Source organism: Podarcis erhardii, assembly GCF_964252035.2.
Source record: "Podarcis erhardii genome assembly, chromosome: 2".
NCBI classification, from domain to species: Eukaryota; Metazoa; Chordata; class Lepidosauria; order Squamata; family Lacertidae; genus Podarcis; species Podarcis erhardii.
This window is the reverse complement of record NC_138498.1, coordinates 76504367-76529929: the sequence shown is the minus strand read 5'-3', so window position 1 is coordinate 76529929 and position 25563 is coordinate 76504367. Positions and strand designations below refer to the sequence as shown.

Sequence of the window (25563 nt, the reverse complement as noted above, 5' to 3'; positions counted from 1 at the left end):
GTACACAGTGGTATGTGCACAGGCTTAGGTTATGTGCCAGCTGATTTTGAGTAGGTATCTCACTTCCTTGCTTTTAAAGTACTTATTACTCAAGTACTAACACACGTCACAAACAAAACTGTAAGGAAAGAAAACACCCCTTTCCAGCTAAAAGCAGCGTAAGGCTGCACCCAGGCAGCACCTTCCCAACATGTGCACAAGATGGAGGAGGGTGGAGGTGGAGACAGCCACCTATCTTCAAATGTGGTACTGAACAAAGCTGGCCGTGCATTGTTTTAGCACTCTCCATGCCCGCCTGGTGTAGGAAAACATCTATAAAGCAATCCTCAGGTACCAGATATGACAACCCGACTCATAGCATATTACCAGTGAACTTGCTGAGATCAAACTGGAGCAGGAAGACTTGCTGTCTTTGAAAACAAAGATGTACCTTTGCACTCTGGTCCATAGTGGCCTGGGGCACAGTTCTCGCAAGCTGTCCCAATGAAGGTCTTGTTGCAGGAGCACCATCCTGAGCCTTGCTGCCCATCGTTACAGGTACCATGATTGCTGCATGGTTCCTTAAGCCCTCCAGGACACACTGAAAGGCAGGACGCACTGAATGTTATCCAACAGAAGGAGTTCTTATTAAACAGCCATAACCATTTTGGCAATCACTCTTGAACAGAAACCTTATACTTATTGCTTAAGTTAGCAGCCTCCTTAAAAAAACACCAGCCTAATTAGCAAACCTAATTATAAACTTTTCTCTAATGTCTTAGAACAGTAGAAGCACATCCATATGCAATCAAACTGCAAGGTGAAAGTACTGGGACTCACCTGCCTTGCATTTTACTCCCCTTTCCTTTCCTCCTTAGTGTCTCTTCGTCTTTATTTTTGGCATAGGCGCCGACTCCATGGGGCCTGAGGGGGCCCGAGCCCCCTCAAAAATTCGTTTGGGGGGGCTCTGCCCCCCCAATAATTTAAAAAAATTATTAGTTAGATTATGCTTTGTAAAATCACAAAATTATGTTGGTATTTTTTATTTTCCTTGTTTGACGATAGTTACCTTTTAAAATACATTCAGTAATGAGTTAAAACAAAGCCACTCCCGATCTAGAGAGGGGGTGGGGTTGTGGGCTCTCGATCCATCAACAATCTCGCGGGGCTGGCGTCAGCCCCGCGAGAAGCGGGGATTCCCCCTAGCTCATTAATATTCACCGCCCACGGCGGCAGCCAATCGGCTGCTGCAAAGGGCGGGCCCTCACAGGTTCACTTAAGGTCGGGGCAGCCCGGGGCTCTCCCCTTTCGTTCCCCCAGCAGCAGTGGTTTGGAGGTCTTGGGCCCCCCCAATATTTTTTATAAGTCGGTATGGGCCCCCGCCCCCCCAATATTTTTTATAAGTCGGCGCCCCTGATCTTTGGACTTGTAAGTCTAAAGGCATGATCTGTTTGGTTTTAACATTTTGTGCAGTGCTGAACAATTATTTTGGGCAATAAAATAATAATGATCAAGATCTAATAAGCCTATCATTTGCCAGTGAATGTACTGTATAATGTGATCACTATGGATTATTATAGATGCATACACATCATTGGCTTAAAATGCAGCTAGGTCGTTCTTTTTCTCAATTCTGCTCAAAGTTGGAATGGGGGAGGAGACACATCAAAATGCAGTATTTCATAAGAAATGGCAGGATAGATACAAATTGTAACTAATGACATCCGTACACTGCTTCCCAAACCAGCGGTGGAATAAACAGGAGTGTGTACACAGCTTTATGTTCCTCAAAATAATTTGTATCATACTGTTACATGATGAAGCTAGAAAAAAATCAAAGAAATCTAACTATGCCTTTTTTTCTACATATAGTGGAACAAGCAGCGATCTTAGGTTTTCAAGTCTTCTCCAGCTGGGTCAACTTTCTGTCATCAGAAAAAAATGTTTAATAAGCTAAAGGTATGTTCGGGGCTATCATACCTGAAGCACACTAATTAGGGAATAAGTCCCATTTAACTCATTGGGACTTGCTTCTGAATATACAGGCTTAAGATTTTGCTGCAAGTAAGAGTCATTTGCCTTCACTCATTTAAATCAAACATGGCCCATGGCGCTCCAGCATTTATTCATTGCCAGGTGACCGATTAGAAGAAATTCCTGAATAATGATGTTGATGATGATGATGATGATGATGATGATGATGATGATTTATTTCTACCCCGCCCATCTGGCTGGGTTTCCCCAGCCACTCTGGGCGGCTTCCAACAGACGGTTAAAAATACATTAAAACATCAGTCATTAAAAACTTCCTTAAACAGGGCTGCCTTCAGATGTCTTCTAAATGTCACATAGTTGTTTATTTCTTTGACATCTGATGGGAGGGTGTTCCACAGGGCAGACGCCACTACCAAGAAGGCCCTCTGCCTGGTTCCCTGTAACCTCACTTCTCGCAGGGAGGGAACCGTCAGAAGGCCCTCAGTGCTGGATCTCAGTGTCCGGGCTGAACAATCGGTGTGGAGCGCTCCATCAGGTATACGTGTTATGGCCAAGTGGAATGTACACTAAGTCACTTAAAAAGGAAGTCTATCATTTTGAAAGGGATGGTGGGGGACACAGACGATTCAAGGCAAAGAAGTATGTTGGAAGGGTTGTTGGAATAAAGGAAAATTTTCAACATTTGTAAGTGGGACAAAGCAAGTGAATCCATCATACTACACAAACAGGTTGCAAAGAAGTATCTGAAGTGGCTCCTGCTTGAAGTTATGAGGGCTACTTCCTAAGACATGTAAATCTAAAAAGAGCTCAACAGGAAACTATGGGGAATCTTCCCCATATAAAAATGAAAACTATGATGAACAGTCTGGTGTTGTTTTTATTGGCTGAAATAATCACTATGATCACCAGGAAAGAGAAAAACACACACAAGTATACAGTTCCCCTGTGGACACACAACGAAGATCTCTTACCCTGACAATCTTTCCCATAGTGGTTTGGACAGCACTGAGGCACCCACTCAACGACAAAGCATGTTCTCCTGCACCCCTTCATCAAGGACCTTGAAAGTGGACGCCATCTGTTCAGCCCATATGAACGATATCGCCAGGGAGACCTTCTTTCAGAAAGGGAGTACCATGGACGAGTGGACAATCCATCTTCATAATAGTAACAAGACTGGGTCTCCCCCTGTAAGGAAAAACAACAAACTTTTATTTGCCCTTGATTGATATCTATTCCTTAGGGTAGAAATGCATGCCAAATATCTACTGTAATATATATCACAGGCTTAGTACATTTTTATTTAGATGGAACCTTCATGTTCAACTTACCCCGTCTTTTGCGACACCGGAACAACGAGGCGGATTACCACAGGAACCGCAAGCAGCAACCTGAGAGGAAGAGAAGCAGGAAGAGGAGAAAAGGTCCACAAAAATTATAATTAAAAGTCGCCAGTCTGATTCTATTAAGCAGAGCTCGTCTCACCAGCAATGACCGCAGGCATAACAGCCAGTATGGCCCTTTTTCAAGTTCACCAGTGGTTTATTTTTCATGGAAAATCTTTCCATTTCATCAGCTCATTATGGGACCTCATGGTGAAGGGCAGGTAAGAAATATAATGATAATAAAAATATATATTAAGAAATGAATATATTAAGAAACAATATTAGACAACACTGGAAGCTTTGAGTTGTGTTTACTTAACACAAGTAAAACAAACATGCTAAATTATATCACTCTAGGGAAGGCATATACAATAGGTCGATTGCCTTGGTGTCTATGGTCGATTGCAGTATAAAATAAAGTGATCACCTGGGTGGTCGTTATCAATCCCCCCAAAAAGCTCAATAACTCCGGTGAACCCTCCCCTAAAACCAGTGGCGTAGCGTGGGGGGTGCAGGGGGGGCCGGCCGCACTGGGCGCAACATCTGGGGTTAGGGCAAATCCATGGGTTAGGGGGCGCAAATCCACGGGTTAGAGGGCGCAAATTACTTGCCTTGCCCCGGGTGCTGACAACCCACACTACGCCACTGCCTAAAACTCATGGCAATGACAATGGATAGATCACAGCCTCTTTGGAGTTGGACATGCCTGCTCTAGGGAATCTGGAAATTTTGTGGTGCAATTTACCCTAATTTGGATAAAAAATATCCAATTCAAAATTGGGGTAAAAGTGCAGCTGTACATTCCTTTGTTGCATAAATATATGCCAGGTTCTTCCCGTGGAGGGATGCCCAAAATCCTCAAAGGAAGGGAACCAGAAGGCTCAAAATGGCTTGTTTCCAATTGAATAGGTCTGATGAAGTAATCAGTGGGCAGAACGGAGGTGGAATTCAACATTATGCCCTTCCAGTCATTCCATCTGCGCAAACATTGCAGCTTCCCAGGTGGAACCTCCTCTCCTCCCCCTGTGAACTGTTCTGGGGATTCTCCTGACTCCCCTGGAGCCATGGGGGGGGGGGGTTGTTGCGCAAGCAGAAGTCCGTGTGCAGTACTTCCACTCACAGAGCTGGTTAGGTGAATTTCACCTGATGTGTTTAATCCACCACACATCTGGCAATTCTCTCCTCAAAGACCTTTCCCCCCAGTCTGCTGGGCTTCTGGCTTCCAAGCTCAGCTGAGGGGGTGGGGACCAAGCTTAAAATGGCTGGCAGGGTGGCCTTTGCAAACAGGGGGTGAGTTAAGCACTTTCTAATAAATTCTCAGCTGCAAATTTCTCTTCCTCCTGCCACACACACACACAGAATTGTTGGGCTGAGAACACTTTGGCATATGAATGAACACTGCCATTCATATGGCAGTTTATTCCATTTTCATGACTTCCCCCTGTTTTGTTCTGCATTATAACTGAGCTGTCATGTAACATAAAATGACATTTCTAGAATTGCTGTGGAATATAGGGCAGATTTCCATGTTATTTGCTTCCAGAAAAAATCCATTTCCAAACAATATGGAAAAGACTGCTAAACATGCACTGTATGCCACGATAGTTCTGGAAGTGGCTTTTACATTGTGTGAAACTTGCCATATGTCCTCTTGTGTTCCTTTTAAAAATGAGAGTCATCATGGCGATCCATAGTTAAAAGTAGAAGTCAGCAAATGTGTCCTTTTTTTGCTCTTCAAAATATGGCAACTCTAAATATAATGTGGAAATTAACAGTTATCATAAAGATGGAAGAAACTGCCATGTGAACACAGTCCTTCTTTGCCTTGTAGCTCCTCCCTGAGGACTGGGTGTGTAATGTTAGGGAATCCAATCTGTGTTTTTTGTGTTCCAGTCCATCAGGGTCTGGAGCTGTTCCATTCCAGGTCTTACCCAAAGCTCAGGAGTTCTAGGGACCAGGCCATAGGCAGCTGATTTCTGGTGGGCTTTTTATCATGTGTTTGAGTCTGTTCTAAAGTATTTTGGTCACAAACCTTTGTGCAAAGAGCATACTTTACAGGGAGATGTTATAGTTAGTATTTACGCAATATTGTTTTCCTTTTATTTTCATTTGTGCTAAAACAGTGGGGTGAGGGAGGGAGAATATAGGATCCTACTTGTATTGTAGTGACATTTTAGTGTATTTTTTATCTCTGTTGGAAGCCGCCCAGAGTGGCTGGGGAAACCCAGCCAGATGGGCGGGGTACAAATAATAAATTATTATTATTATTATTATTATTATTATTATTATTATTATTCTGTTCTATTCTGTTCTGTTCTGTTATGTTCTGCTCATTGGGGTCTCCACAGATTAATTATCTCTTTTGCTATCTCATAGTACATTTAGCTGATCATAAGAGTAGGATTCTAATTATTGAGTTTTAAAATGTAATTTTGAATCTTAAAACCAAATAAAATATTAAAAAACAGTGGAACCTCGGTTGGTCAAACGCTTCGAGAGCTGAACAATTCGGAACCTGAACGCCAACAACCCGGAAGTGAGTGCTTTTGTTTTTGAAAGGCTTCTGAGACACATTTCTTCAATTTTTCAATGGATTTTGCTGACCAGCAATTGTGCCTCAGTTATCAAATGTTTCGGGAGTTGAACGATCTTCCAGAATGGATTACGTTCGACAACTGAGGTTCCACTGTAATTTTTTTTTAAGAGTTGGTACTTTCCCAGGAGAGACTCTTAACTTCTTTGGGGATTTGTAAAGGAGGAAGGTTACAGAAATCAACAAGCATGTGCATATTAAGACACTCACCGATAGCGGCTCAACATCGCGAAACTCATCACAGCGGGATCCCAAGTCTGGAGGTTCCAGCACCTGGTCAATACCATAAGCAATCCCACCACTAAATTTCATTAACTGCTGTACAATCCTTGCATTGCCATTGTTCACCAGAATTTCCCCCTGCAAGGAAGGAAAACAAGAAGCATATCAGGAGGTGCTCGGTTCAAACCACTATGTGAAATTCATCCCTGCCTCCATCCACTTCTTGAAACTTAATGGCACCTTAGGCTTGCTTGCCTGATCACATGCCAAGGCAAAAAAATTAACTGAAAAATTCCCCTTCTATGCAAAAAAAAAGTAAAAAAAAAGTACAGCAGCCATATCAAGATCTAGACCAGGGGCAGCTAACCTTTGGCCCTCCAGATGTTTGAGGACTGCAATTCCCATCACCCCTGACTATCAGCTATGCTGGTCTGGCACTGATGACAGTTGGAGTCTAACAACATCTTGAAAGCTGCCAATGGGAGTAGAAGAGGGGAGACAGGAGAAGAGGACCTCTCCAACTCATTCTCTTCCTGATGTTTTACCTACTCAGAATTGCCACACACACACACATACACACATACACACATACACACATACACACACACACACAGGTTGTTGACAGAAAAGCACTTAGTGGGGAGACCTGAAAGACTAAATCTCTTGCGGGGGCTCAATTAGTGCCAGCGCCTTCTGTCAAGAGCTTGGGTGTAACCTTCTATGGCTCCCTTCCCATGGAGGTGCAGGTTGCAGCCACAGCAAAGGTGGCATTTTTCCATCTCCACTGTATTAAGCAGTTGGTCCCTTACCTTTCTCGCCCTGATCTGGCCACAGTGATCCATGCGACCGTCACCTCCAGACTTGATTATTGTAACTCGCTCTACGCGGGACTGCCCTTGAAGCTGACCCAGAAACTCCAGCGGGTGCAAATGCCATAGCGAGGCTCCTTACGGGGTCCTTGCCGCAGGATCACATTCATCCAGTGCTTTACCAACTGCACTGGCTCCCAATGGAGTACAGGGTTAGGTTTAAGGTGCTGGTTTTGACCTTTAAAACCCTATGCGGTCTAGGACCGCCTTTCCTGGTATGCCCCACGGAGGACCTTAAAGTCCACAAATGACAACATTTTGGAGGTCCCAAGTCGCAATGTGGTTAGATTGGTCTCAACTAGGGCCAGGGCCTTTTCAGTACTGGCCCCAACTTGGTGGAACGCTTTGTCACAAGAGACTAGGGCCCTGCGGGACTTGATATCTTTCCGCAGGGCCTGCAAGACAGAGCTGTACCGCCTAGCCTTTAGTTTGGACTCAGTCTGACCCTTATGTTTCCCTCCCCTTATGGTTTTGATCTATGGGCTACTATTAAAATGAGGCTGCATTTTAAATTGTATTTTTAACATGTATTTTAAATTGGTTCCCCCCCCCCCATTATGTTTTTATTGTAATTTTACTGGTGTTAGCTGCCCTGAGCCCAGCTCTGGCCGGGGAGGGAGGGGTATAAATACAAAATTATTATTATTAAGTCACCAATTCAATCCCTAGCTGACCCACTGAAGCAGTACAATAATCACTCCACCCCTACATACACAACATTTAGTTCAGATAAACATTGACTTACGGCACTTGTCTTGCTGCAGCCAAATGAGATGAGTGATCCATGCATCGTTCTTAAACCATGAGTATTCATCAGACTGGAACCCGATAACTAGACACAGACAAAAGTAATGATTCTGAGACAACTTCAAAAATAAATTCAGAAGGGTGGTTTTTTTAAAAAACAACAACAACACTATCAACTTACCAGCGTGTCCCTGATCATGTGTCCTTTGAGATAAGCAGCCAACTTGCTCCGGTGTTCTCTATGATACAACCATTTTTGCATATCCTCAGGGAGAGAATTAAATGCTGCATCTGTAGGCCACAACATTGTGAAGGGCTGGTGCAAGGTACTGTTAACCAGATTAAGAAGTCCCGCCTCCTACACAGAGACAATACAGCAAAGTGTATACACATCAAAATACCGTACACGCAGTATCAATCATAAATTACTTGTGTGCAACTAGCCATCAGAAACAAAAGAATGTTTTGAAGTGTGGGTGGGTTCCCACAAGGCAAGACACAGTGATAACAGCAAGAACCTTTACTGAACTACGTAACTGGGAAACAGGGGGAAACAACTGCTTATATGCATTTCTGAAGGCCTGGGCCATGCCCCCTTCCAACGTGATTGGCTGTCTAAACATCCAAACTGCGAATCACGACTCAGATTTTAAGGGCCAATGGAGGAGGCCCAATTCCTGAAATGTTCTGTGATTGGATATCATGTATCAAATCAGAACACAGGGGTTCAGAATCCTTAGTCCAGACTCAAATTCAGGCAAACACAGACAACTGAATACATAACATGTTCCATATTTAAAAGTAAGAAATATACTGCACAATCCTTTGAATGTAACACGTAGCCTAGATTGGAGGGAGTATACTCTGAAATGAATTCTGAACTGAATCTGAAAGTTTTTTTGGGTTTTTTGTATTTTTATTAGAGATTAATGTTTCATTTTAAAGACTACAAATTACCACTAGAAGCTTGCTGTAGATTTTGTATCCATAAGCATCTGCAACTTCTGTGATGGTTTTCTGGAAAGCAACAAAAAGATACAGTTATTAGAAACCAAGTCTCTATATCATGGAAGAGGAAACCCAAATGCATTGCCACTCCCATTGCCGCTTTGTGTCCATTATAATGAAGATTGAAGAGAAATTGCCCAATACACAGACACTCATACTCCTTAAAACAGCAGCAAGTCATGATTTCTGCCAATCATCAATGCAGTTAATAAATATACTACTATTCTGGTCAGACATACTAATTGTGAAAGGCCTCATTCCAATATTTATAAAACGTTCTTCCACCATGTAAGAGATTTCATATGCAAAGCTAGAAATGCTTCTGTACAACATAGGAATGCAAACCAAACAACTGTGTAACAGCAAGGGGCAAGATGGGCTCACATACATTGCCAATGCATACAAATTACCTTGGGTGTGCCTTTGACAGATTTACGTCACTGCTGGTATTTTTTTTATATATATATTAAAGCAAGTGCAAGGTTTCATGTTTAACCATTAAAACCATAGTGTTGTGTTTGTTTGTTTTTTTAAAAAAATACAGAGTTGAGTATAAAAATTAATGCGTCATTTCAGCCCTTCATAATTTTAGACATACCTGTGCTAGGTTGGATGAAATATTTATATTCTGCAGGTCATATGGGATTAAGATCTTGTCAATGAAATGTAGGACACCATTGCTTCCCATAATGTCACTCTCAATTATCTTTGCTTCATCATTTAAGTACACGTTGTTCTGAGAAAAAGGGACATAATACACATTCCCAGTAAGACACACCTTCTCATGTACAAAGCCTTTTTGTTCTTGAGTGATGATCACCAGTGAGGGATGGGCTACAGTAGTAACTTATTGTAGGTTTGTCTTGATAGATGTTTTAGGCTTGACGCCTTATCATGACTATTGGTCCATTTAACCCAGCACTGTCTACACTGACTGGCAGCAGCTCTTCAGGGTTTCCGACGGAGTCTTTCCCAACCCTACCTGGACACACCAGGGACCTTCAGCATGCAAAGCATATGCTCTAATCACTGGGCTATGGACCTTCCATTGAATATATACAGCCGTGTTCTCACAGTCCCCGCCTTCCACTACTCAAGCCGGGTACAGTGGAATCTCGCATTAAGAACTTAATTCTTAGAGAAAGGAGGGATTTCCACACTCACTGAGTTTGTGGTTCCTGTCTCCCAAATCAACTACAGTGGTACCTTGGGTTAAGTACTTAATTCGTTCTGGAGGTCCGTTCTTAACCTGAAACTGTTCTTAACCTGAAGCACCACTTTAGCTAATGGGGCCTCCTGCTGCCGCCGTGCTGCTGGAGCACGATTTCTGTTCTCATCCTGAAGCAAAGTTCTTAACCCGAGGTACTATTTCTGGGTTAGCGGAGTCTGTAACCTGAAGCGTCTGTAACCTGAAGCATCTGTAACCCGAGGTACCACTGTATAGCTAAAAATGTTTCAGAAATTTATGGGCAACATTGTGAAGCAGTAGTGGGGAACCTTTCTCCCATGGGATGGAGAGATGGATTTAAAAGAGGATCGAATTCATGGAGGAGAAGGCTATCAGGTTTCCCCCAGGCATCTGCTTGGCCACAATAGGATGCTGGACTAGATGGGCCATTGGCCTGATCTAGCAGGTTCTTCTTATGTTCTTACAATTGCAGGCCTAGCGGCCAAATATGATCCTCCAGGCCTCTCTTATCAGGCCCCCAGGACTCTTCCCAGGCCATACTGGTCCCACTTTGCACCCTCAAGTATTTTTGCCTGGTTGGAAAGTGTCCATAACCCCCTAGTCCCTGGCCTCCATCCTTCTGAAATGTTACATGTTACTTCCCTAGCGACCCTTCTTCAACGCATGCCATTTTCATACTAATATAATTGTAAACAAAACAAAACACCCAAGGATCAACTTCAACAGTGCCCCAAAACAAAAAACCCTGCACCTATCTTTCTGAAGTTTGTTAGGTTTCTTACTAAGAAGCACCTTTATTAAAAGAATAGGGACCAGGGGGCATCAAATGAGACCCTTCAGACCTTTCTATCCAACCCTTGGGATTCTACTTAAACCCTCCTCCACACTCACGCTGTGTCTTGCCTGCCTGGGATGTGTCCTTGATTTACACGAATGCCTCTTGCCTGGCTGGATGTGAGAACGTGTATAGGAAGCACTTACATGGTGGGAAGGTAGCTCGTTGTACAAAGGGTAAGAGGCACACCCATTGCTCTGCCCACGTACTGAATAACATGGCACATACCTCTTTCATGGAAACCTTTATTTTGAGTCCAGATAGAGATGTGATGGAATTTTTCAACTGCAAGTCTTCTGACTGTAACTGGTGGCAGATGACTATGTGATAGTTAAGCAAATCCTTGATGAAACCCTCCTCTTCCCATTCTGAAAACTGAAGAAACTGGGGTTATACAAGTCAGGCACGGGCTCAGCACCTTTCCAAAGAACTGAAACTAGCTGAAGAGAATGGGATGCCCCAGAGTCAAATATCAATTTGACACTTCACCTACTGAGAAAACTTGTTCTCATTCAAGAAAGAGAAGAATGAAGAATTATGGAACATTTCCCCATTATCTATTATACTTAATTGAAAAATTAGGGAAGACAGCCAATCACAATATAATCACTAATACATTGAAGAGAACTGAAACAAACCTACATATGCAGCAGAAATTCAGATTCATACAAATGAGTTGAAAGTTGCTTAGATTAGATACACTCAGGTTTAACTGAAGCTTTCTTAGGATTTAACCTTTTCTAGTTAGAAGGGGTGAGTTTAATGCTGGGGAGGGAGGGAGGGAGGGAGGGAGGAAGGGAGGGAGGGAGGGAGGGAGGGAGGGAGGAAAGAAAGAGGGTTGGGCTTTGGGCACTGTTGGCATGCAATGCCTGAGGGCCACATTGCCTATCCCTGTATTAAACTAGCTCTAAAGAAACTTGCACAGACTGATAAACAGAACTATAGGCTTTCAAATGCAACCAGAAAGGTGTTTCTTACCGTGGTGCTGTTCTTTATGTAATCAGCATGTGGGACAAAAACAGTGAACGGTCCAGATCCCGTCAATTCAACAGTGCTAAAGCGCTATGGCACAAAAACATGTCCAGAGATTAACACACACAGCAGCACAACACGATTTATGCGAGAAAACACTGCTCAGAAAAGATGAAGAAGGACTCTGCTCATGTCACTGGACATTTCCAATGTTCTTTATCCTGATGCAGCTCCTTTTACCACTATCCACCCAAAAGTCCACTCCTGAAGTGAAGGAGACTCTCTAGAATGGAGTAGGGTGAGAGTGAGAATTGGCAGAAATCTAAGGTAACTTCGAATAGCCCCCTGTATATGGATTGCTCTCCCCAGGGAGTCCTGCCCATTTGCAATCTTGTCATCCTTTTGGTGCCAGCCATTTTGGTCTACCTGAGCATTTGGACGCCACCAATGACATGTTATTACACTGATGAATCTGTTTTTAATCACATTTATGTTGTTATGTGATTATGTTCATCATTATATTTTGTTAATTTTGGCTGTAAGTTGCTTTGAGACTTTTTTTTTTTTAGTGGGAAGCAATACACACACACACACACACACACACACACACACTTAATAAACCTAAACCTGCATGAGTGGAAGTGACACAAGGGACTCTCTAAATTCAAGGCTAACTCTCTTTTAGAGGATGTTGATGCTTACTTTGAATTGATTAACGAATTTAGATGCAGCTTGTCTTGTGCTGAGCTCCTAAAAAAAATGAAAGAAATTAAAAACCATTTAATATTAATGACAAAGCTCTGCTTTTTTTCATTTTTTTTTTAAAAACAACCTTATCCTTCATATCCAAATGAAGAAAGAACATTTATACCCTACTTCACACAATAACGGCAGTACAATAATGAATAATGAAATGGGAATGGTTTGTGAAAATAATCCCATTATAAGACTTGTGACATACATTCTGGGCTTGAATTTTCCAGTTGCCTTGAATTGTTTGGCCAGAGAATTGATTAAGGAACCGGTCCCACAGACATCTGATAAGCAAAAATGAACTGCAGTGTCCTCTGCCTTCAGAGTGAACTTACTCTCAACTCCAAGTCCTCCAAAGGCTCTACTAGTCCAAAGAGGTATTTGGAAGACAATTCCATCGCTTTTGCAGAAGAGAAAAGCCTTTTGGGTATGTTATGTACTAAGCTTGGATCCTAGAACAATAGGTAAGTAGGATCCTAGAATGCAACAACTGATTGGCTTGCAGGAGAAGACCAATCGGGCTCCAGGAGGGAATCAGAATCAGCCAATCAGACGGGACACATTGTGTAAATAATGTATATAAAAGCCTGAGGTTTGGGGGACAATTTAATCACTGTTTTACAAGCTGCAATAAAGAGCATGAAATCACTACAGGATAAGTTTTCTAATGGTAGCATTTGAACAATTCTAGGCAATATCTGTATTTTAACTGCAAGCTCCTCAACCAGCAATCTTTTTCTTCACTTTCTTTTAAATTAATCCCCAACTAATCGATGGCCAGAACTGTTACTGTACTGCTATATTTAATTTATGGGACCTTTTGTAACTTTCTCACCTCCTCTGAAATATCCGCTTGGCATTTAAAAAAATAATCTTAGTTTGCTTCTTCTTCAGAAAGAGGAGTGATTGTGTAAGGAGCCTGATGTCAATAATATATTATTGCTGGTATAATGCTGCCCGGTGGGAACTTAAGAGTAGGTTGAGATAAAAGAAATCATGGCAGCCCCTTTCCAACAGAATGTCTTGTACCTGCCACACAGTGCCTGTGCATTTAAATCCATCGCCGGTACCAAATAAACAAATGCAGATTCGATCCCCACTTTTAGAGAGACAGAGAGCATGCGGACTGCAGCCTCCATTATCCTGGGAAGAAAAGTTGAAACATATTAGTCAGTAAGAAAGCTGAAATACTGCCTACTTGGAAATGCGTAAAACACACAGTGCTTGGAACTCACATAACTTCTTCTTCTTTTTAAAAATGTTTTTATTAAGCAATTTCAACATAACAAATTGTCAAACCGTATAATCACAGATATAATTCCCCCCTTTCCTCCCTCCCTTCCCCCCTAGGACTTCCCTCAGCTCCTCTCTCTGATTTCTCTGCACATGCTATTTTCTGCATGTTATAAAACTCTCATAACTTCTTGAACAAACCTCTATAATCAAGGTGGGCTCTAGATTTTTAATGCTTCTTATCTGAATGGTCCATTTTATGCCAAATTACACACTACACAGGATATTCACGATTGGTTTCCCCAAACACATACTTTTTTTTTTAACATTTCAAGATTCTACCCATAATTTGTCTGATAATGGACAGAAAGGAGATCGGTGTAAATCATTTGTTAATCTTTTGACGAGAGAATCAGATGAGTGCCAACAAACCTCCTTGCAAGGATCAGTGCGCTCACACTTGTTAACACCATCGCCAGTGAACCCAGGAAGACAGTTACAGGCAACCTATGTAAAATAAAACAAAAGCAACAACGTATAGTCAACATTATATAATTCGGACCTACAAACAAAACTGCAGACAACAGTAGCAATAGATTGATTTTCTACAATGAAAATTAAAATCACAGGACCTTCCTCAGTCTAGAAACCTGCAGCTGTCTTTATCATCTTATTTCTGCTGTTGTGTGTAAGCATGCAACAAATCACTTCTACCTGAGCAATGGAACTTCTCCTCTGTCTTCTCCTTCTATGTGCACCCTGTATCTGCTCTGGGCTTCTACCCCAACCCTGCTAATTATAGGGGGGCTGGAGGATAAAAAGGGGGAAGTCCCATTGAACAAGTGGAAAGTGTTCCCTACGCACCATGACCTTGCAGGATTCAAATGATTGTCTAACAGAGGAGAGCATAACAGAAAGAGAGAGCACATGCATAGCCACCAGAGTGTGCCACTGTGTTTTCCCAGTGAGAAACAGTGCAATCAGCTGCAAGAATTTTAAATAGTCTTCTGAGCTAGTGAGACCCAATCCCTTACGGTCACCAAACTCAGCAGCTGGAGATGCATTGCAGCGCATTAACACTGTTCCTTCATTGTGATGAGATTTCAGTCTTAGATAATATAGATATGCGCTCATGGAGTGACTTGTGCAATGGAGCTCCCACAAAATCTGCTCCAGAAGGTGTGTTTTGTGGAACCCTCAGGGTAGATCTGGGAGGGGGACATGGGGAGGAGAAATATGTTGCATGTGTTGATGTTGCTACACAGGCTCAATGATTTCATTGGATACCACCCTTAGGGTAGTACTCTTTCCCCCCCAGGGAGAAATGTACTGTTAGAAAGCCCCAAAAATAAAGAGAAAAGGAGTTGCTTACGAGGCCTGGTCCTGTTTTAACACACTCAGCAAACTGGTGACATCCTCCGTTGTTGTCTAAGCATAGATCAATTTCTGTATGTAGGAGAGATGTAGGAGAAAGGATTGTATGCACCAAAATTTTGCTTCCACTGTAAAACTGCACCTGCCTAACAAAACAAGTTCCTAGTATGCTAGGAGGCATGAACAGAGCTGTTCTATATGAAGCTGTCTGCCAAGAGGAGAAGTGAGCAAGAGTGAATCAGTAGAAAAAAAGGTTACATTTTTGGTCTTAAGGACAACATTTTTGACCCACTCACTCTCAACCCCCAAATAAAGCCCTTTCCATGCTAAAAATTAAACACAGCTCTGTGAAGAAAAGACAGAACCCCATAGGAAAGGCCACGGCCACAGCATGTCTTGGGCAAAAATTGGGATTTGTTCAAACTGTAAGAAGTCCTATTGTCCTAGAAGCAGGTAGATGAGCACAGTTCCCATTTCCTAACAACCACAACTTTATTACTCTGCCTAGGCACAACAGAAGGATATCTGCTGTAGAGAAGGGGTGGTTGAACCATGCATGAGATAATTAAGGTGGTGTGAGACGCCAGGTCTGCAAGGGAGACAGGGTGACTGTAAGTTCTCAAACTCATTTTAATGATACCATAAATATTTACTTGAGTTAAATGTCACCAGTATGCTCACTCATGCATCTACATATATACTGGCCTTTGCAGTTAGCATCTATTTTCAAAAACAGAATTGCTCAGCAGTTCATGTGCTTCAAGCAGCATGGGTGCTCACCCCGGCATAGAGTCCCGTCTCCAGCATAGCCTTCTTTACAAGAGCAAGTTCTTTGACCAGGCCCAACTTTTGTACAGCTGGCATGTGGGGAGCAGCCACCATTGCCCACCACACAGGGATCAATTTCTGTGTTACAAAAGAAAAGAAATTAAGAACAGGGTTGTCCTTTTTCTCGCTTCCCTCTGCAGCTTCCTGAAAACCTGCAAGGGTGACCCTTGTGATCAGTATGGAATATATTGGGGGGGGGGGGAGGTCAGATGGGGAGGGGAGTTAACAGAAATTTTCCCCTTATGTGAACAGATGATTAAGGCAGGATTGCAAGTCTGTTTTGCTCATGCTTCTTAACCAAATTGCCGAGGGAACATCAGAATCACTCAGAGAGGTGTACTATTTGCGTGGTCAGGCACATCAAGCCTGTTGCCTCCCCCCACAGACAGATTCATTGTGCAGTGTTCTTGGATCGAAGCAGGCCACAACTTTATTCATTACAGGTGTATGCAATTTGGCTCAGGCACTGGGTGATTTCTCGCTCAGTCAGCCCACCTGCTGACTGCTTCCCAAAGGGTTGAATCTGAGAAAGGATTGCCCTGTGACTTACAACAAATAGAATTGCTGCCTTGGGGAGTGCTATGGTCCTTAGCCCCATCTAGGCTTATGGACAAAGCACTACCCCAGTATCCCTTTAACAGGGTACCCCAATTCCGACTCCAGTGGCAGTTAAGACATTGGGGATCATTTATAGAGTTTAACTGCAGGGGATGTATGGCTTTGCCTCCTCCTTCAAAGAAGGGAGAACATGCCTGCTTCTTTTCTGCCTCTCTGATTTTGTGGCAGGTCCACTGTGCTCGCTCACACACACACACACACACACACACAGCCAGTCAGGGATGGAATAACTATCAGGATACATGAACAGGTGATAACAAGCCACAACTGGCTTGCTGAGGTAAGTGGGGTTGGGATGGCATGGGGTCAAGATCCATCATTTCACAAGACTGCCAGTCTGAAGCCCAATACACCACCTAAGCACAGGGAACCCTTTGGGCCTTGGCCAGCATGTAAGAACCTAGTGTGCTGCATGCCATGGAGGTGGAATCTCACTGGTAACATGAGCTGAGTGGGGCCAGAGCTAGTCTGCTCTAAACTGAGGCTATAAAATAGATCATGGTTTCATCTGGTTCTGGCTACGTGGTTTGATTAATATGACCAATAAAAATTGTTCAATTGCATTGCCAATTTTGATTAAATCACTATATATGTGGGGGCGGGGGGCGGCTGATGCTTAACAAAATTCTTGTTGAGGTAAAATGCAGGATTCATAGCCTGCATCTGATCAGTTTCTGGCTGATTGCTTTGAAATACCTGTCTTGTAAGAAGTTCCGTGTTAATCCATAAAAATAAGGATGCTTGATTAAATGAAAGTGGGTTTGTTCCTGATTGCAGATTTCAAAATGATTAGTGTAGAGATTACTGTAGAGGAGCTATTTAAGCTGTTATACACCAAGGTGGCATAATAATTTGATTAGCGTGGTACTAAGCACTTGAAGTGCTTGCTGTTTTCATAACTGTGGCAGAATGGGGGACAAAGCAGGGAGGGGTTAGGAGAGCAAAGCTATTTTGCTGTAGCTTTACTTTTAATTTTTGTACTTTAGTTCTTATAGGTTTGCCTTATCCTCTGCAATAACTTGAACATTTCTGTTTCTAGTTAAATTGCAACCAAATGCACCTAAATGAAGAGTCAATATTAAATGATTGGCCAAAAGGTATCTTAAAGGGCCATAGGAAATGACCCTTTGAAAACCTGTCCCATAGGATTCTCAAGAAACAGAAAGCAGAATCACAGAGATGGAGGGAATCCCAATGCAGTCAATTGCCCCTCAACTGATGGCCATCCAGCCTCTGCTTAAAAACCTCTGATGGTGGTGCATACACCAGCTTCTGCAGCAGTCCTTTCCATTGTCAGACAACTTATACCACAGGAATGACTGGTTTAAACCCTTTTTCTTTTAATGTGGGCACTCCAGAGGAATAAAAACAGACCTGCTCCATTATCTATGTGACAGCATTTCAAGTATTTGAAGATGGCTACTCCCTAAAGAAGCCATAAAGAAGGCTGATCACTGAAGAATTGATGCTTTTGAATTATGGTGCTGGAGGAGACTCTTGAGAGTCCCATGGACTGTAAGAAGATCAAACCTATCCATTCTGAAGGAAATCAGCCCTGAGTGCTCACTAGTAGGACAGATCCTGAAGCTGAGGCTCCAATACTTTGGCCACCTCATGAGAAGAGAAGACTCCCTGGAAAAGACCCTAATGTTGGGAAAGATGGAGGGCACAAGGAGAAGGGGATGACAGAGGACGAGATGGTTGGACAGTGTTCTCGAAGCTACAAACATGAGTCTGACCAAACTGCGGGAAGCAGTGGAAGACAGGAGTGCCTGGCGTGCTCTGGTCCATGGGGTCACGAAGAGTCGGACATGACTAAATGACTAAACAACAACAACACTCCATCGCAACTCACTCATATTTTTTTCCCCAGGCAAAACACACCCAACTCATTCAACTTTTCCTTACAGGACTTTATATGCAGGCTTCTCACCAACTTTGCCACCCTCTTCTGGACACATTCCAGTTTGTCAATATCCTTCTGAAGCTGCAGTTCACAGAGCTGGACAGCAATGGTCAGAAAAGGTCATATGTTCTCTTTTACCCACAGAATTTTCATTTTTGAAAAGGTTGGGGCTGGCTCATATATGCATGTTCATCACTTGATAAATGAAAGCTATTGTTTAAATCAAATATCCACATTCTGTTGCTTACTCAGTTCAGTATCCAGACTTTTCTGTGCAGGATGGGTTATGATTTTACCATGTATGCAACATGATTGCAGACATTTGCCAGAAGTACCTGTGCAAGAGGTTCCGTTCCCATTGTATCCAGCAGAACACAAGCAAGTGGGTTGGGAAGTGGTAGAGTCATTGACGCAACTGAAATGGAAGAAGGAAGCACTGAGAAGGTATGTATGTACCCAAATTCACCAACATGTTCAAGGATGCTATTCTGTGGTCATGACCAGTCTAAAACTCCAGCATTATTAGATCTCTATAAACAGATAAAGCGGTTGATCCTGGTTTCCTTTGCCCAAGTAAATGCAATTAAGAACTATGAGAGTGACATTACATCATGCAGGGTTGAAAGAAGCTCAAGCAATGCATTTTTGCTTTTCCTTGTGCAAAATAAATGGAAGTTTTGCATCTCAGTGACATGTGCATCACAGGATCCCAGTTGATCATAAGTGAAAGCCACTGCCGAAAGGCTATTGCTGACAAAAGATTTAGGTGGTCTCATAGTTATTGGCAGACCAATTTCCATCTATATCAAAATTACTTCTCCTTGATAGGTACATCTTTAGCTCTACAGCTGTTGATAATACCCAATACAAAGCAACAGAATTGGTAAATGCCTTACCTATTCACACTTCATTTTCAGAAAAGGAATATGCATTTTGAATTTGCATTTTAAATTAAACAATATATTGTTTAAATTAAACAATATATTGATGAGCAGAAGCCATCCTTTTATAATCTTTGCTTATGAAGGTCTTTCTCTCATGCACAAACTGCGCAGGGTGACATTAAAGGATGGAGCAATTGAAAATGCAAAATGTTGAATTAAAACATCAGCTTCCATTATTATTATTAATAATTATATTCATTAGTCACTTTAAAAAAATGAACTCACAGTGACTTATAAACATTGAAAGCAGATATAAAGAGAAAAAACAACAACCTAAAATACAATAATATGCATAAAAGGGCAAATCCAGCTCAACCCCATCCCACTACGAAAGTCCTGTCATGGTTCCGTATTTCAAATACTCATTTGATACATGCATAGCATCACATGTTTTAAACTGTGCCCTCCAATTGTACTCACTTTGCATGTTCATCACAAGTGCCATTACAGAAATCCTTTTTAACTTCTGAGAGAGAGAAAAAAAAAGTTTTTACAACATTATTCCTGTATTGCAGGTAGATGACTCTTGGGACCCCTTCCACTATGATTCTATGACTCATCAAGTACGGTAATTGAGATCTGTCTAAGAACAATGACAGCAGGACCTTGAACCAGATCAGTCTTTGCAGCGATACTTTTTATGTTGTGATCTCAAGTCAGCAGCTTCTCTGCACTGCATCAGAAGCTGCTTCTGCAATGTGACTATTTGGGTGACAGAAGAAGCAGAGTTGCTACTGTGGAAACAAAGTTAAAAAGCCTTACTGCATGCACACACACACACACACACACACACACACACACACACGGCTGCCTGCACACAGATATTAATAATGGCCTCACTAAATCAGAGTTCTGACTTTTCCCCAAATCCTCCTGTGGTGGAATGCTGAGATACAAGCAGATCCCATTGCAGGGGTAAAAGAAAAGGAAAATAATCTAAGTTATATCACAGCAGTAATACCAAGGTTCCTGTTAGGTCTAAACTTAGCTATCCCTAATCTTGGACAATCCATAGTTTTGGGGACCCAAGATTAATTATTGACCCGAGAAGAAGTGCTTGACTGTGTTTCAACAACTGTGCAGCGTTCATATTTGATGCTCCAGCAAATACTTAATTTATGTATTGTATTCATGTTCGGCACCTGTGGCACTCCAGATATACTTTTATGTTTATCCTGTTTATTAAGTTTATCCCCCAGAGTATCTCTATGTGTGCATAATCCTATGACTGTCTATCATTCCATTTCTATCACTGCCAGTACGACATTAATCTTTGCTGTTACTCAACCTTACGTAACTGCTTTTTCTTAAATCGGTCTCACTTTTAAGATTTCGTTTTTTAATTCACTGAGTTCAGCAACATCATGACTGCATATCCACAAAGACAGTTGCTTTCATTCACTTACCTATGTCACAGCTAACCCCTTTAAAGCCTGCCGCACAGGTGCAGCTTCCATCCCCCAGCAGTCCATCGTTGCATATCCCATGTGCGCAGTTGCATTCTGAGGATAAATATTAAGCTTCTATCAAGGATACATACAGAAGCCCACATTAAGGCATGCTGAGTTTTCCACAAATTCATAATCAGCTGTATGTGACTGTAGCATTTTAAAATAAATGATGAATCATCATGAAATATGAGTACAAAGCAAGCTATATAGAATATAAATACAAATCCTTCATATACAATCTATTTTTTTAAAAAAATATACAAAGTACATACATTTTCAAATGGTTGATTATGAAGTTGTAAAACTGAGCGTGTATTAAAGTTCAACACCATTTTTTTTATGCCAATAGCCAATCAAGGGACTCCAGCCCACAGCAAATTTGGGATTCTGCTGTCTACAATCTATTGATCTTACTAATTCATCTATTAATCTTACTTTTATTTTTAAATAATTGTATTAATTAGCAAAACTTTTTATTCCACTCCCTCGATTTCATTATTTTTGCATTTCCCCTGCACTTTGCTATAATTCACTTTGAAGATCATTGGTTGAGGTTTTAAATATACACACATGGAAAAGTTCTAACACCACAATTTTAGTAGCAAAGGTTTAATCTTTTGATATACCCACTGGATGCTCTCTCAGACAATAGACAAAAGTTAAATGGGACCGCACCTATGAATTTGTTATAGCTAATGACCGCATTGGACCCTAGGAACCAAATGTGGAACAAAATATATGAGTAATTCACAAAGAGTATGTCGAATAACGTTGTAGAATAATATTCCCTCCCTGTCAATATCACAGAAGTTCCACACATCACTCTAGCCGTGAATCACCTGATTTACAGTTGGCTCCATATCTTCCTGGCTGACACATTTCACAGGCAGTTCCATGGTAACCTTCATGGCATTGGCACTCGCCATTGCCATCAATGCCATCTTGGCACACTCCGTTTCCAGAACACCAACGGTCTGGTTTTCCCGGGCACATCTCACACATATGGCCATAGTAACCTGAACAGCAGACAGAGACCTCAGGGGAAAAAAAAAAACAACAACAGTCAGACACATTATACTGGAGGAAATGTGAAACATCATGTAGTCCAAATATTATTTTTAAAACTGCTTTTCAGTTGTTAGTTGTTGTTATATTTATTTAGTGCTTGAGATGGTGCCATAATAGCATTACTCCGTGGTCATCAAGCAAGGCTTTGCTAGTGCTGCCTCTCGCTCCTGACGTCCACACCATGTTAATTCCAAACAGGAACCTGGCTGAAGGATTGATCCCAGCCAATCATACTATTAATTTATGTGTGAACTGTATAACTTTAAAAAATATTGTTTTATTGTATACTCATGTTTTAAATTCTTGTACATTGCTTTTAAAATTTTCTAAATACCGTATTCTTCGCACCATAGGGCGCACTGGACCATAGGGCACACCCAGTTTTTTTGGGGGGGGGGAATCAAGAAAAAAAATATTCCCCCCCCAGCCCCAAAGAGTAGCGTACAGGCTGTGCACAAGCTCTCCCTGCTGGAGGGGTTGCGCGTAGCTATGGAAGAAGCCAAGGCAGCGAGCGGGGTGGATCCCGCTCACTGTTTTGGCTTCCCCTTTAGCTCCGTGCAGCCTCTCCTTGCTGGAGGGGTTGCGCACAGCTATGGAGTAAGACAAGGCAGGGGGCGGGATGGATCCCGCTCGCTGTTTTGGCTTCTCCTTTAGCCCCATGCAGTCTCCCCCTCCCGGGAGACGCTGCACAGGGCTTTCCTGGCTTTACTGGGAGGTGGGGGGATTCCCTCACCTCTCGCAAAAGCCCACAGAAGCCGCGCAACCCCTTTAAAGAGATTGCGGCTTCTCCTGGCTTTCTTGGGAAGTGGGGGAATTCCTCCACCTCCCGCAAAACTGGCAGAAGCCGCGCACACTTTAAAAGGGCTGCACGGCTTCTTCTGGCTTTCCTGAGAGGTGGGGGGATTCCCTCACCTCTCGCAAAAGCCCGCAGAAGCCGCGCAACACCTTTAAAGAGATTGCGGCTTCTCCTGGCTTTCCTGAGTGATGGCACAAAGGTCTCTGAAGCATCTTTCCATTTTATGATGGAAGTGGTGTTATTTCATCCAAGGGCTCTAAATCATCACTAGCCAACTGCATGCATTGAATGGGAAGTAGATCTATAGAAGCTGGCTTTCGCAGCTCTCATGCAAACACTTTTGTGCCAGCCATAATGAAATGAGTATGAATTCCATGTGTGGGGCAGGAATAAACAATTCTCTATGTGGTCATCATGCATTTGTATACAATAAGCTTGCTTACTAAAGAAACTTTGATGCAGGTGAAATGACAGCCAACTGATCTGTGGCCTTGAGACCTTAATACACAGTGAGGAAAACTCCCATTCGCTGGTGCTCCCTGTCAATTATAAAAAAGTCATTACTAATCACATCATAAACATATATTTATTCCAAGCAGACAACACTCAGCTTTAACCAGCAAATGTATTTAACTCTCATTCAGCTGCCTCAATATAAAAGTATTATTGGCCAAAGGGCTTTGCTCATGCAGAGAATCATGGGTTAAGTTCATGTAAAAAGCTTAAAGCAGGGGTTGGCAAGGTTTACCTTGCCTGGGCCGGTTCACTCCAGCGGAGATGTCTCCGTGGACTGGATCGCACGCTCGTGATTTCCAGTGCCACAGAAGCGAGTCCCCGCACCGTGCTGCACCAGTTTAGTGCAGTGTGCGGGGACTTGCTGAGCAGGCAGCTTAGTTTGGGGGTGGCATGTGGACCAGTTAAACGACCCCTGTGGTCCACTTTGTTGCCAACCCCTGGCTTAGAGAAATCCGTTAGGGAGATGACTGGTGCCCATTTCAAATATTGGGGGTAAAGAGGAGGGATTATTTTGACTCTTAAGGCATTTTAAAAAGACAAAAACAAATACTGGATGAACAAAGCAACTTGTTCCAATTCTCTCTCTCTCTCTCTCTCTCTCTCTCTCTCTCTCTCTCTCTGTGTTCTCTCTCTCTCTCTCTCTCTCTCTCTCTCTCTCTCTCTCTGTGTGTGTGTGTGTGTGTGTGTCCCCAATTAAGTGCTAGTCAGAGTACACCCATTAAAATTAATGGGCCAAGTTAGTCATATTCATTTCAATGGGTCTACTCTGAGTAGGACTGAATTGGATACAACCCTATCAATGAAGATTAGGTGGAAAATGCTGCAAATAGGAACTGGGAGAATTTCAATTCAGTTTGCATTTAAAAACAAACCTTTCAAACTTGAACTTTCTGAAACAATTCAAGAACCGCCACACAGCTATCCTTCATAGTTGACACGCAAAGTTTGTCACACAGTTCTCCAACCAACTAATGTTTACAAAACTACACATATCAGGGGAATGTGTGTATAAAACAGGTACATTTATGAAAGCAGTATACAAAAATACACTGTATAAAGTGAAACTGCTTGTAAAAATGAATATAAAAATATGCTTATTGAGAGAAATTTGCACTAAATTGTTGAATAATTTTCACAAAGATTGTTTTACAAAAAATTGCTACAGAAATGTGGAGAAATGAATTTACGTTTGGCTAAATTAGAAACTGAGAGGACTGATACTAACATATCTTTCCATCCCTAGCAGCAAGATAAAGGAGTAAGTAAGAAATACATAAATTCTGTGAGGAAAAATATTCAAAATAAAAATCACGACTTACAGCAAGCACTGATCCGTTTGGGCACCTGATTTTTTTGTCACACTTCGCACATCTTGTCTAGGGTACAGAGGATTTTTTTTAAAAAAGGAGAGAAGTCAGTTTCATGTTCACAGCATGTTAACAATTATCAGTCTCAGCTACAGGGATGCAGAGCATACAAGGTAGAAGATGAAGTATACAGCCAATTAACTGCCATTTCCCAAAAGCTAAGATGGTAGAGTACATTCTTAATGGCTTTGCTGAAATTTTAAAAAATTATGTGAAGCCCCATTATTCCTCCTAATATCCAGTGTTGTGGTCACAGGACTCTTCCATTGTGAAATGTCAATCCCTTCAAATGGCAACTTTTTGTGTGACTTTCTAATTTGTTTTAACAACCTATGGATCCCTAGACTATGAGACCTTTGGTAACTGAAATCTAACTCTTCAATTTATATTATAACTACATGATTCTCTGGAACCTAACCCATAGACTTTTGGCAATGTGGCAAAACAATACCTCTAAAACAAATAAAAGCAATGGTTTTGGTATGACGAGCAGCCATCAGATATTTAGTTCCCAGACATTAGGGTCTGTGTTTTTCCTGTTCTCCTTTTATATGAATTCATATGGCAGAAAGAATTGGCTTTAGAAAGATATACCCTCATTCATTCATTCATTCATTCATTCATTTTCTTTGGCAAATTAAGTTGCTTCTCAGTGTGGGTTCCTACAGCTCAAGACCAGGCAAAGCAATGTAGCAGCATGCATTAAGATTCTTGGGGAAGGGACTTTACAGTTAGTGGTGTCCCCCCATCTCAAATGGGTTAGAAGGTCAAAACCCCCCCTCAGATCCACAATTGGAGGCAGCGTGCTTTGACAACCTGCTCCAACTGAATTCAGTCCCACCAGCACTTCAGTGAACCATGCTGCACTTTACTCTCTTCAATATTTGACACACAACTTCTAATTTAAAGGTAACA

The 25563-nt window shown here is 42.1% G+C and overlaps 1 protein-coding gene across 3 annotated transcripts in view; it reads right to left on the bottom strand.

Moving 5' to 3' along the window:
- Positions 1 to 25563, bottom strand: part of STAB1 (stabilin 1) — a 93090-nt gene that overhangs the window by 14234 nt on the left and 53293 nt on the right. For all 3 annotated transcript variants that reach the window (XM_081851618.1, XM_081851617.1, XM_081851619.1), the window contains 21 exons: positions 24601 to 24657; positions 23209 to 23304; positions 21741 to 21936; positions 20857 to 20952; positions 19871 to 19916; positions 18842 to 18921; positions 15935 to 16060; positions 15153 to 15226; positions 14213 to 14287; positions 13577 to 13690; positions 12497 to 12544; positions 11801 to 11884; positions 11051 to 11197; positions 9397 to 9534; positions 8748 to 8807; positions 7972 to 8148; positions 7789 to 7875; positions 6163 to 6312; positions 3306 to 3365; positions 2946 to 3162; positions 431 to 580 (listed from right to left, as the gene is read on the bottom strand). In XM_081851618.1, the coding sequence (XP_081707744.1) occupies positions 431 to 580; positions 2946 to 3162; positions 3306 to 3365; positions 6163 to 6312; positions 7789 to 7875; positions 7972 to 8148; positions 8748 to 8807; positions 9397 to 9534; positions 11051 to 11197; positions 11801 to 11884; positions 12497 to 12544; positions 13577 to 13690; positions 14213 to 14287; positions 15153 to 15226; positions 15935 to 16060; positions 18842 to 18921; positions 19871 to 19916; positions 20857 to 20952; positions 21741 to 21936; positions 23209 to 23304; positions 24601 to 24657 (2278 nt within the window). The remainder of the gene's footprint in view (positions 1 to 430; positions 581 to 2945; positions 3163 to 3305; positions 3366 to 6162; positions 6313 to 7788; positions 7876 to 7971; positions 8149 to 8747; positions 8808 to 9396; positions 9535 to 11050; positions 11198 to 11800; positions 11885 to 12496; positions 12545 to 13576; positions 13691 to 14212; positions 14288 to 15152; positions 15227 to 15934; positions 16061 to 18841; positions 18922 to 19870; positions 19917 to 20856; positions 20953 to 21740; positions 21937 to 23208; positions 23305 to 24600; positions 24658 to 25563) is intronic.